We start from the raw sequence: 13,448 nt of genomic DNA, 5'->3' as shown, positions 1-13,448 counted from the left end.
GCTTAATATAAGGATTTTCTATTATTATTTGTACTTTTACTTTTGATAATTAAGTATATTTTAGCAACTACATTTACTTTTGATACTTAAGTACATTTAAAACCAAATACTTTTAGACTTTTACTCAAGTTGTATTTTACTGGGTGACTTTCACTTTTACTTGAGTCATTTTCTAGTAAGGTATCTTTACTTTTACTCAAGTATGAAAATTGAGTACTTTTTCCACCACGGTTGGTAACCAGTTTAAAATAGCAATAAGGCACATCGGGGGTTTGTGATATATGGCCAATATACCACTGCTAAGGGCTGTGTTCTAGCACTCCATCATGCCTCAGCACAGCACTTAGCCGTGATGTATTGGCCATATACCACACCCCCTCGGGCCATGTTGCTTAATTCATCTCTGTTAACTCATAAGTAAAATATTGTGTAATTTGGTCAGTTGCACACAGAATTTGCTCAAGGGAGATTTAATAGCATCTCATTCTCATGATGTTATTTTGCAATTCCTATCAGATATAACTTTGTCAATAATTCACTGGGCCGTGCTGAACAAGCATACACAGTGTCTTACTCAAATAGGCCTGTTTACACAGTGTTGCTTCCACATACTGTTATAGAGTTTTTATTATACTATTTACTGTGCCCTTAACTCTATTGTTGAGTATCGGCACAAGTGATTTTGATCGCTGATTGGTTGAGGTAGACGTGACCTAGCAACGTGCCTTTGTGTGGTGATTGGATGGATACCATGTGACGCCCTATCCGCAATCATGGCAGGGAAAAGATTTGTGCAGTGTGGGAAAGAAGTGAAGAGGACGTCTGTTGTTTGTAATGCATTGATATTTTCCTCAGTTGTTAACGCAGCGCGGAATGAAACCAAGAGGCATACAAATATTTTTTTGCTGCAGGGCTTCTCTTTATCCTTCGGCATGGATTTCGAATCGGAATGTCCAAATGACGTGTAATTTATTCGTTCAGCCTAGACATAGTAGAGAAAAGTGCGTGGCTAGCAACTAGGATAGCTTCTGTCTATCCAGCTAGCTTCAGTACTGTACTTAAAAATACATATAGATAGCTAGACAACGGTATCAGACTAACTTTTTCCCAGTTTATTTGGTATTTGCAACTTGTCTGTGTCGATGCCTCTCGACAGTCTTAAACATTCTGCTATTCTTTCAACTTTGTTTAAAATGGCAGACGACATAGAATTGATAGGAGCTTCTGAATTTATAAAAGGTAAGTGGAAATGAGGTAGTTGTGTGAATTTGCTAACGTTAATTAACAGTTATCAAGTTATCCAACTCAATAACGTTAGTATTTCGCCAACCTGGCTACTAACTAGTTAGCGCGAGCGAGCCAATGGACTGGTCAGGCTCCTCTGTCTGTGATTGACACATGCGTTCGAGAACTGCTAACTTGATTACTCATAATTAACTCTTTTCAAAGTAAATTAAACTGCCATTTTGAGTTTAAAACTGACATTTGCTTGAACGTAGCAAGCTTTGTACGGCAAGTCACGCTACCTTTTAATGACCGCTTGCGGGAAGCGAGAGAGACAGACGCATGAGTAAAACAATGTTGCCATAAACGCATTCTTCCTTTTGTAAAGTGTGTGGTGGATGGCGGTTTTTATGGTCCCGCAATGTTTGTTGTTAAATGTATCCATGTTTTTTTTTCAGATCGATTATATTTTGCTACCCTAAGAAGCAAACCAAAAAGCACTGCAAACACACACTACTTCTGCACGGATGACGAATTTATCTATGAAAAGTAAGTTTTTTTTTGTTGTTGTGTGTTCTCCCTCCCAGAATCTCTTCTCACTTCCGTTCGCTTCAGTGCATTTGATTAGCTACACTTTATTGGACAGCGGCAACAAGTCGCTTGGGCTGTTGAGGGAGCTTTCATTGGAATTATGCAACAGCTTTTCATTATACGTTTTCCAACGCAGATTAATAAAACCATTGTGTTCCACTCTGCTTGGGGTTGACCAATGGTTTACACAAGGTTAACCCTCCCCGCTGCGGTTACAATACACACATTTTAATTGATAATACATACAGCAGATGGGGTTAATTACTGAATAGGATAGCTTAGTCATCTCTATTAGACATTTCTATTTAGAATATCAATAATTTAAATAAGTAGTCTGACATTTTCAAATGGTAATTATATTTCAGCTTCTATGCAGATTTTGGACCCCTCCACCTAGCCATGCTGTATAGATATTGTTGTAAACTCAACAAAAAGCTGAAGGTAAGTCATGTGCCTCTATCTCAAGCCTTACCTCCCTCAGTAAGAATGTACATTATGCATCTGTGACAACAAAACCACTTGTGTAATTCTACCTCCCACACCCTAATTGACAACAACTGCAAAGTTTGTGACATTTGAAAACATGGCAACACATACAGTAGTGTGGTTTATGGGGTTAGTTATTAGATTTATAACCCACATTTTTTTCCTCGCCTAGAGTATAGTTACTTGGGACAATAATAAATTCATAGGCCATACCAAACATTTTTCTATTTGACAGTGCCTCGCATTGTGAAACTTGAAGGGTAGGAATGGAATGAATGGACAAAACAAAAGTCCTCAGACCGTGTAAATTAGGGTTTTGGCGAAGTTATTGGTGTTCTGTTTTTAGCCACCTTACACCTGTCCCTAAGCTGCGTTGTCACTGTCCCTCGGGCAGAGAGAGTCATTGGAGATGCCAGGATAAGCTGGCCTTCATTGCTCCCCGTTGCTCAGCAGTTTTATTGGCCTGTCACAACACCACAATCTAGTCCAACTTGTAGTATAAGCTACAGCTATATTCTTGTCTATTTTGCAGCCTCCCAAAATAATGACTAGATGATACTGTTTTTCATGTTTAGTTCAAGTGAAATCGGGAGTATTATTACCACTTTTGGTGACAGGAGAGGCATTTTGTTTATAGATATAGCTTTATTGTTTGTTGATGTGCATTAGAATTCGAGTTCAATCAGGGCCTGGCTTTTATCCAGGAGTCATTACATTGTTGCGGTTTACGATTTGTAACTCACTTTTATGCCATGATTTTACATGAAGTTAGTTTGTTAGGCTAACCTGAGTATTTATGACTTCTTGTTGACATTCAGGGTACATAAATTCTCCAGATATGTTGCTTGTTCAGCCATCTATATTATCTTCAAATCTAAATGGGGTCTAGGAGATGTGAAGTTCTATCTAGGTCTCCTCAATTTTAGCTTTCAATTGCCCTTTTAAAAGGCCCACCAGGCCAAAACCTTCACAAGACCCTAGTCAAGGGGAGGTCCCATTGCTTTTGTGTAACTCGGTTATTCTCAACTGGATGGGTGCAGGGTGACTGAGTAAAAAAAAAAAAATGTGTGTGTATATATATATATATTTTTTTTTAAATACTCCAGTCTGACCTTAAATTACATAAACCAGGTAGAAGTTGTGTAGAAATTATGAATTAAAATGTTTAAATAATGTTAACTCAGACTTTTTAAAATTCATCCTTCATTCACAGTATTTTCAATATTTTTGTTGATTTTGTGGTCTCAAACCAGAGTTTATTAACATTCTTCATCAAGGATATTAGCATCATTTAATTATTGAAATTGAAAGAGGTGGGAATGTTGTTCCGTTGACATATAATTGCTACATTTACTATCAATATAGCATTAAAAACCGTTTTCAGATTGTTTTTGGTGATTTATTTTTCCCCACACGAATATTGCGTTACGACTGAAACAACTTGGAACAATTTGGGTCCCGAGGCAAAGCCAGCTGAGAATCACCTGTCTAACTCATGTCCTTCTACCACCTTGTGAATGTAACCCTCAGTGTCATTAATAGAGGTTCTGCGTCTGTCTTTTTGTCCTGTCAATTTTCCGTCGATGCAGACAATCTGTAGGTCTGTCATATGTAGATGTTGGTCAATGTTGAAGGTAAAGTCTCAAGCAAGCATGATGTTTTTACCACTGCCCCATTTCTTTCCATGCCCCTGCGCTTCGCCCTCCGGTGTTTGTGTTATGAACAGCTTGTTGCCTTAGGGACGGCATTCCTTTGAACCTCACTGGTTTCAATCTGCTGCATGACAAGCTGAGTATCGTCTGGAGAGAAAAATACAAGGAAAAGTGGACAACCCTGCTTGAGAAATGCTGAAATGAAACAGTTTGGAAGCTGAAATGTCTGAAATGAGTCAGGTTGTCCCTTTGACAATTACGCTTTGACCATCCCACACCTGTTGGACTTAAGTCCATTTGATTTGTGTTTTTGCCCCCACTCATCTACCCTGTTTCCACATCCTCTCACCACTCATGCATGTGTCTGGCCTGGCCTCGGTTTCGTTTAACTTAACCTGTTTAGTGATGCATTTCAACTTTTTTTTTTTTTTTGCCCTGACCTTTACCCAGAGAGGATCATGGAAGTGTAAACGTCTGTTGTTCACTGCTCACTACATTTGTGAAGTCGAGCAGATTCAATCCATTTCTAAGATAATTTCAGAAACATCACAAAACCATAAATCAAATCCATCCACGTGTATTGCTTCAATATCGTGGAGTTTTAGGCCTACTATTTTAGATCTAGACCTACATCATCCAGCAAACCTTGTTAGATAATCTGCTGTAATGTTTTCACTTTATATGCAAAATATTCAGACTAAGTCTGTTTTCCCCAGAATCCAATATAGGCTATGTTTTCGTGGCTACATTTCTCTAAGATATAGCAATTTAATTTCTCTATAAACACTAACATATTGGTGCCATAATTGCAACAAGTAGGTCACTTCCCTCAGGCCTAGATGATGGTATTGATTCATGACCAGGCCCAATGTCTTTTGCTATGGTAAAATATTCCTCCCACACCCGTCCAATGGAAGTTGCTGCCTATGTTTTCCTCTCGGAGGAAAAGACTGAGGTCATCCTTACAAGCCTGTACAGTTTAATTTCCATACCACCTTCAATTAATATAGAGACTTGAGCATGCTGCACCTCACATTTCTGATTAGGCCTATGTAGCAGCGACTGGATTTGTCTATCTTCGAGCTTGCCTTTGCTGCTTCCAAGTGCTTTGGCCCCCTCTGGCAGTGATTCTGAACGAAAACACGGCACACACTGTCACACACACCTGCAGCCCAGCTGTCCTGCCAGCGGTGACGACATCCTGTCTGCAGCTGAACATATCAGGGTTTTTCTGAATCAAAAATGTGCTTAGGTAGTGGGCGCGGCAATGGGTGTGTCGGCCCATCTTTTCGGCCCCCATCTTGGCGGTGTAGAGGATTTAGTGAAATTTTAAGCCAATTTCCTGCAATTCTACAAATTTGTCCATGGTGCTGAGAGATTTGTGCAGTTTTAAAGCAAATTACCTGCAATTCTATGCATTTTGCTATGACTAATGCTGTTATTTTGCTGAAACATAACAAAATCAATACTGCAAAATTAATTGGTTTTGGATTTTTTTTTTCAATTCTCCCTGACTGTCTAGCTAGTGATTGTTTGTTCTCAAAGATTATATTATAATTAACTTTTTTTAGTCATTTTAAGTTTACACTGAAAGCCTTTTTCCATCGTGAAAATAATTTAAAAGTGATGTATTTTTTTCATAGCTTGTCCTGGGTGTCCCGAAAACAGTTAGGCGGCCCGCCCAAGGATTTCAATGGCAGAAAAAAAACCTTTCATTTGAGTAATATCATATACAAGCCAGAACTAGATGTGCTTTCAGGTCTATTAATTATCTCACTGCCATGTTCTTGCATCTTTCTCTTGAGTAGAAGATAGGAAGCTGACGAGTTTGTTGTTGATTTCTATTTTCTGCCACTAACTTTTATATAGGCCTAGTATATGTTTATGCCACATAAATACATGATCATGCATAGTACTGTACAACCTATGGTCACCTAACCATTGTTTAGACATGGTTTGGTTGAGTTTGACTCATCCAGTGTTTGTGGATATCTTGATCAATTGTTCTAATCTAAATACCTTTAATGTGATGATGTTTTAATGGTTGTTTTTTTCCCCTTATGTGTGTTCTCTCCTTTTTGTCTGCAGTCCTTCACACTGACCAGAAAGAGAATCGTACACTACACCAGCTTTGACCAGCGGAAAAGGGCCAACGCTGCTGTTTTAATCGGTGCCTATGCTGTGAGTGTCCTCTCTCTCGCTCACTGCAGGGAAAGGAAGTTATGCAAGGGGAATAGTGTATTTTGGGGCATTATGTCATGCTGCACCTCCCTAAGTAATGCAGCTCAACTCATTTTGCATTAGTATCAATATACCCAGATGGGCCAATGCACATTTTTCCCTAGCGTATTGTTTTTATTTGGTTTCACCGGTATGGTCAATCAAGGCCTTTTTGAGTGCTTCTTTCAGCCAGTGCTGAATTCCTTCAAGGTGACAACCCCTGCAGTTTTAGCCATGTCAGCCAGATCTCTCTGACTCCCTTGGAGTCAGAATAGAAACGGATGGGAGCTGCTGATTTTATATATAGTCAGCCCTGTTGTCCTCAATGTCCTGACACAATGGTTCTATCTTCCTACCCTTTTGAATGCCCAGCAGCTCCTGTTGCACTAGGCCCTATTCATTTGGCCCCTTGCTGCAATCCATGGTTGAAGGCTGTCCTTTCGCTTCCATTCAGATACCAGCCTTAACTGTAATGTGTGACGGCATCCCCTGCCAGCTGGCTGCTCTGTCACGTGGCAGTAAACGAGGGGATTTATGTAGTGCTTCTGTTGCTGTGCTGTGATGATGACATGGCTTATGACAGATGACATGATTATCTCCGGCAATGTGGGTCAGTAGTGTTTCACTTAATGGACTGTGCCCGGTCTTTACCCCAAGGGAACAGACGGTGGGGTCAGCATCGGTCATGACAACCTTTTGTATATAACTTAAGGCCCTTCTCTGAATATTTCCATTGTGATGCCCAGCATCTAGAGGCTTTAATAAACCTGGACTTGACCCTCCTCTAAGGTAAGCACAATATAGGCTTCATTCTGGTTTTGGCCCTTAATGTCTAAACGCATTGTTGATACGCAACTGTGGTTTATCTCAACCATGTTTACAGTTTCTTAACTAGCTAGCCTATCTAAATCCCCAAGTAATATTGTATTGCTGGCCTGCGTTCGATTGAATAGGGCCTTTTGTCTGTAGCACTCTTTGTCCAGCTAGCAGGTAAGGCAGGCCACATAGCTCTAGGAGGAGATATTAATAAGCAGCGTTGCAGCAGGGGGCATGCTGGATTATAATCTGGATTTGGGTTCCTATCCTGGATAACAGTGGCGGGACCATGGTTGCATGCCGTAATACCCCCTGGTCCTCCCCAAACAATAGACACCCCTGAAGTGAACCCTGTATAACATACTGTCCTATGCACAGCTGTACTTAAGGTACCATGCTAGCTTTGTCCTCTCAGCATGTCTAGACACTAGCCATATTGATGCACACTAGCCATATTGACACATGGTCAGATGCTCTTCAATATTTATCCATGCGCGAAAGAATTTGATGTACTGCACTTTCTAACAACAAATAGGAGTTGATCCACTCACCTTAAAGGATAAGTTTACCCAAAATCCACAAACTCCCAAGTGATTCCGTATATTGAAACTAGTTAAGTGGAATTTGTCCCACCTCCCCCTCTCTCCATGTAGTGCTGTACTGAAACCGCTGCAAAAAAGGTTCACATGACTCGTGACGTTGCTGGATGCAGGCCTCGCTGTGCTCTGGTGCCAGTGAATTGATGATTCAGAAATTGTGTATGTCCAAATGAGCTATTTTTGTCAAAAGTATTAGTGGTTTTGAGTAAGGAAATGTGTACTTTTACACCTGAAACAATTTATATAATTGTTTTATGTTGGCGGCTGCCACAGTAGCTGAGATGGATAACAGCTGTGCATGTGTGCTCTCGGGGGAATCCCTGCTATGTAGAAACAAACTTCACATTATGACCTTATTCCCAGATGTGTTTTATTTCTGAAAAGTGTAGACCGTGTTACACATTAGTTTATACAAGGTAAACAACAACCTATAAATCTGTCTGACGACAAAATACTCGCAAGCTGTGAAGAACTCTGGAAAGTCACCGGTGTCGTCGAACCGTATTTATTTGAACCTGAGTATTTGGATTAATTTTTAAAATTAAAATAAATAGTTAAATTCACCATTATTTAACCAGGTAGGCAAGTTGAGAACAAGTTCTCATTTACAATTGCGACCTGGCCAGGATAAAGCAAAGTAGTTCGACACATACAACGACACAGAGTTACACATGGAGTAAAACAAACATACAGCCAATAATACAGTATAAACAAGTCTATATACGATGTGAGCAAATGAGGTGAGATAAGGGAGGTAAAGGCAAAAAAAAGCCATGGTGGCAAAGTAAATACAATATAGCAAGTAAAACACTGGAATGGTAGATTTGCAATGGAAGAATGTGCAAAGTAGAAATAAAAATAATGGGGTGCAAAGGAGCAAAATAAATAAATTAAATACAGTAGGGAAAGAGGTAGTTGTTTGGGCTAAATTATAGGTGGGCTATGTGCAGTAATCTGTGAGCTGCTCTGACAGTTGGTGCTTAAAGCTAGTGAGGGAGATAAGTGTTTCCAGTTTCAGTGCTTTTTGTAGTTCGTTCCAGTCATTGGCAGCAGAGAACTGGAAGGAGAGGCAGCCAAAGAAAGAATTGGGTTTGGGGGTGACTAGAGAGAAATACCTGCTGGAGCGTGTGCTACAGGTGGGAGATGCTATGGTGACCAGCGAGCTGAGATAAGGGGGGACTTTACCTAGCAGGGTCTTGTAGATGACATGGAGCCAGTGGGTTTGGCGACAAGTATGATGCGAGGGCCAGCCAACGAGAGCGTACAGGTCGCAATGGTGGGTAGTATATGGGGCTTTGGTGACAAAACGGATTGCACTGTGATAGACTGCATCCAATTTGTTGAGTAGGGTATTGGAGGCTATTTTGTAAATGACATCGACAAAGTCGAGGATTGGTAGGATGGTCAGTTTTACAAGGGTATGTTTGGCAGCATGAGTGAAGGATGCTTTGTTGCAAAATAGGAAGGCCATTCTAGATTTAACTTTGGATTGGAGATATTTGATATGGGTCTGGAAGGAGAGTTTACAGTCTAACCAGACACCTAAGTATTTGTAGTTGTCCACGTATTTTAAGTCAGAGCCGTCCAGAGTAGTGATGTTGGACAGGCGGGCTGGTGCGGATAGCGATCGGTTGAAGAGCATGCATTTAGTTTTACTTGTATTTAAGAGCAATTGGAGGCCACGGAAGGAGAGTTGTATGGCATTGAAGCTTGCCTGGAGGGTTGTTAAGTGTCCAAAGAAGGGCCGGAAGTATACAGAATGGTGTCGTTTGCGTTGAGGTGGATCAGAGACTTACCAGCAGCAAGAGCGACCTCATTGATGTATACAGAGAAGAGAGTCGGTCCAAGAATTGAACCCTGTGGCACCCCCATAGACTGCCAGAGGTCCGGACAGCAGACCCTCCAATTTGACACACTGAACTCTCTCAGATAAGTAGTTGGTGAACCAGGTGAGGCAATCATTTGAGAAACCAAGGCTGTCAAGTCTGCCAATGAGGACGTGGTGATTGACAGTCGAAAGCCTTGGCCAGATCAATGGACACGGCTGCACAGTAATGTTTCTTATCGATGGCGGTTAAGATATCGTTTAGGACCTTGAGCGTGGCTGAGGTGCACCCATGACCAGCTCTGAAACCAGATTGCATAGCAGAGAAGGTATGGTAATGGTCGGTAATTTGTTTGTTGACTTGGCTTTCGAAGACCTTAGAAAGGCATGGTAGGATAGATATAGGTCTGTAGCAGTTTAGGTCAAGAGTGTCCCCCCCTTTGAAGAGGGGGATGACCGCAGCTGCTTTCCAATCTTTGGGGATCTCAGACGACACGAAAGAGAGGTTGAACAGGCTAGTAATAGGGGTGGCAACAATTTCGGCAGATAATTTTAGAAAGAAAGGGTCCAGATTGTCTAGCCCGGCTGATTTGTAGGGGTCCAGATTTTGCAGCTCTTTCAGAACATCAGCTGAACGGATTTGGGAGAAGGAGAAATTGGGAAGGCTTGGGTGAGTTGCTGTGGGGGGTGCAGTGCTGTTGACCGGGGTAGGACTAGCCAGGTGGAAAGCATGGCCAGCCGTAGAAAAATAATTATTGAAATTCTCAATTATGGTGGATTTATCAGTGGTGACAGTGTTTCCTATCTTCAGTGCAGTGGGCAGCTGGGGGGAGGTGTTCTTATTCTCCATGGACTTTACAGTGTCCCAGAACTTTTTTGAGTTAGTGTTGCAGGAAGCAAATTTCTGCTTGAAAAAGCTAGCCTTGGCTTTTCTAACTGCCTGTGTATAATGGTTTCTAGCTTCCCTGAACAGCTGCATATCACGGGGGCTGTTCGATGCTAATGCAGAACGCCATAGGATGTTTTTGTGTTGGTTAAGGGCAGTCAGGTCTGGGTAGAACCAAGGGCTATATCTGTTCCTGCTTCTAAATTTCTTGAATGGGGCATGTTTATTTAAGATGGTTAGGAAGGCATTTAAAAAAAAATATCCAGGCATCCTCTACTGACGGGATGAGATCTATATCCTTCCAGGATACCACGGCCAGGTCGATTAGAAAGGCCTGCTCGCTGAAGTGTTTCAGGGAGCGTTTTACAGTGATGAGTGGAGGTTGTTTGACCGCTGACCCATTACGGATGCAGGAGGTGATCGCTGAGATCTTGGTTGAAGACAGCAGAGGTGTATTTAGAGGGCAAGTTGGTTAGGATGATATCTGAGGGTGCCCGTGTTTAAGGCTTTGGGGAGGTACCTGGTAGGTTCATTGATAATTTGTGTGAGATTGAGGGCATCAAGTTTAGATTGTACGATGGCTGGGGTGTTAAGCATGTTCCAGTTTAGGTCGCCTAGCAGCACGAGCTCTGAAGATAGATGGGGGGGCAATCAGTTCACATATGGTGTCCAGAGCACAGCTGGGGGCACAGGGTGGTCTATAGCAGACTGCAACGGTGAGAGACTTGTTTTTAGAGAGTTGGATTTTTAAAAGGTGAAGTTCAAATTGTTTGGGTACAGACCTGGATAGTAGCCTGCAGAATTCTGTCCTATCTTTGCAGTAGATTGCAACACCGCCCCCTTTGGCAGTTCTGTCTTGTCTGAAAAGGTTGTAGTTTGGAATTAAAATTTCAGAATTTTTGGTAGTCTTCCTAAGCCAGAATTCAGACACAGCTAGAACATCCGGGTTGGCAGAGTGTGCTAAAGCAGTGAATAGAACAAATTTAAGGAGGAGGCTTCTAATGTTAACATGCATGAAACCAAGGCTATTACGGTTACAGAAGTCGTCAAAAGGGAGCGCCTGGGGTATAGGAGTGGAGCTAGGCACTGTAGGGCCTGGATTCACCTCTACATCGCCAGAGGAACAGAGGAGGATTAGAATAAGGGTGTGACTAAAAGCAATAAGAATTGGTCGTCTAGAATGTCTGGAACAGAGAGTAAAATGAGGTTTCTGGGGGCGATAAAATAGCATCAAGGTATAATGTACAGACAAAGGTATGGTAGGATGTGAATACAGTGGAGGTAAACCTAGGTATTGAGTGATGAAGAGAGAGATATTGTCTCTAGAAACATCATTGAAACCAGGAGATGTCATTGCATGTGTGGGTGGTGGAACTAATAGGTTGGATAAGGTATGGTGAGCAGGACTAGAGGCTCTACAGTGAAATAAGCCAATAAACACTAACCAGAACAGCAATGGACAAGGCATATTGATATTCAGTAGAGGCATGCTTAGTCGAGTGATCAAAAGGGTCCGGAGAGTGGAGAGGTTGGTTGGGGGTCACGGCGATTTAGACAGCTAGCCAGGCCATCGGTAGCAAGCTAGCATAGGATGGACGTCTGTTATTAGCCACCTCTTGCGTTCCGTCAGTAGATTAGTGGGGTTCTGTGTGGTAGAGGGGATTAATCCAAATCACACAACAACAACAACAAAAATAAAAACAATAGATATAGCTAGAGGCCCAAGAAAAAAAAATAGAAAAAAATAAAAATAATTAAATTGTCGACGGAGGAGCCAGCTGGATAACTCCTAGCTTCTGACCTAGCTTCTGACCTAGCTTCTGACCTAGCTTCTGACCTAGCTTCTGACCTAGCTCCTTGGAGTTTAGGGCTAGTTTCTTGGAGGATTACAGATTTGAGGTAAATAATACTTTTTTTATAAATATAAATTGGTGAGGGGGGTTGCAGGAGACTGTTTTGAAGATGAGTTTATGAAAAAAAAAAAATGTATGAAAAAAGTTGTGTGTGTGTGGGACAAGACGAGGACAAAAGACGTCTGAATTGCTATGCCATCTTGGATCATCAATTGAGGCAAATTGAGCTTCCGTTGGCCGTCGCTGCCGCAGCAGAAGCTGCACCACTGACCCAACTCATGCCCAGGATCAACAGACTGGTGCTGCAGTTTTGGCAATTATGCTCCAATACCTCGAATGAGGAATGTTTGTGCTACAGAGAATTTGAATACGTTACGACAATTCTTACAGAAATTGAGGAACGTAATGATAAGAAGTTAGTTTGCTTTTGCAATCACAGGGATTTTGATGCCCATAAACCCTGGTGTCCTTGTTTTTTTGTTTTTTTCCCCGTATCTAGTGAGTAAGTAGCTTAACTTTATTTTAATGAATGATTGTTTATCACGAACATCTGAGCGGGACCGTTAGATGGTTTCTGTTTTCGTATTAGCCCAAAACATTAAATAGCCTGTGTCTATTTATCACAATGTAAGGTGGCACAATGTCGGTTCTCTCACCCCCCCCAGGTATTTAGATTTTTTTTGCTAATGTATCATTTTTATTATTTACGTAAGTATTCAAACCCTTTACGCAGAACTTTGTTGAAACAACTTTGGCAGCTATGACAGCCTCGAGTCTTCTTGGGTATGAGGCTACAAGCTTGGCACACCTGTATTTGGAGAGTTTCTCCCATTTCTTCTCTGCAGATCCTCTCAAGCTCTGTCCGGTTGGATGGGGAGCATCGCTGCACAGCTATTTTCAGGTCTCTCCAGAGATGTTAGATCGGGTTCAAGTCTGGCCCCTGGCTGGGCCACTCAAGAAACTTCAGAAACTTGTCCTGAAGCCACTCCTGCGTTTTTGGCTTTTTTGCTTTCGGTCATTGTCTTGTTGGAAGGTGAACCGTTACCACAGTCTGAGGTCCTGAGTGCTCTGGAGCATGTTTTCATCAAGGATTTCTTTGTACTTTGCTTCGTTCATCTTTCCCTCAATCCTGACTAGTCCATGCCGCTGAAAAACATCCCTACAGCTTGATGCTGCTACCACCATGCTTCACCGTAGGGATGGTGCCAGGTTTCCTCCATATGTGACGCATGGCATTCAGGCCAAAAGATTTCAATCTTGGTTTCATTAAACTAGAGAATCTTGTTTCTCATGGTC

General features: G+C 41.7%; 1 protein-coding gene across 3 annotated transcripts in view; it reads left to right on the top strand.

Annotated features, from left to right (window-relative positions):
• Positions 1–764: 764 nt before the first annotated feature.
• The window catches only part of LOC135512619 (dual specificity protein phosphatase CDC14AB-like), a 53,569-nt gene continuing 40,885 nt past the window's right edge, over positions 765–13,448 (top strand). For all 3 annotated transcript variants that reach the window (XM_064934834.1, XM_064934835.1, XM_064934833.1), the window contains exons 1-4: positions 765–1,239; positions 1,683–1,773; positions 2,181–2,256; positions 6,042–6,134. In XM_064934834.1, the coding sequence (XP_064790906.1) occupies positions 1,143–1,239; positions 1,683–1,773; positions 2,181–2,256; positions 6,042–6,134 (357 nt within the window). In that variant the 5' untranslated portion in view covers positions 765–1,142. The remainder of the gene's footprint in view (positions 1,240–1,682; positions 1,774–2,180; positions 2,257–6,041; positions 6,135–13,448) is intronic.

Source organism: Oncorhynchus masou, chromosome 24, assembly GCF_036934945.1.
Source record: "Oncorhynchus masou masou isolate Uvic2021 chromosome 24, UVic_Omas_1.1, whole genome shotgun sequence".
In the NCBI taxonomy this organism is placed as follows: Eukaryota; Metazoa; Chordata; class Actinopteri; order Salmoniformes; family Salmonidae; genus Oncorhynchus; species Oncorhynchus masou.
The sequence above is the reverse complement of the archived record's forward strand: the minus strand, read 5'-3'. Positions and strand labels throughout refer to the sequence as shown.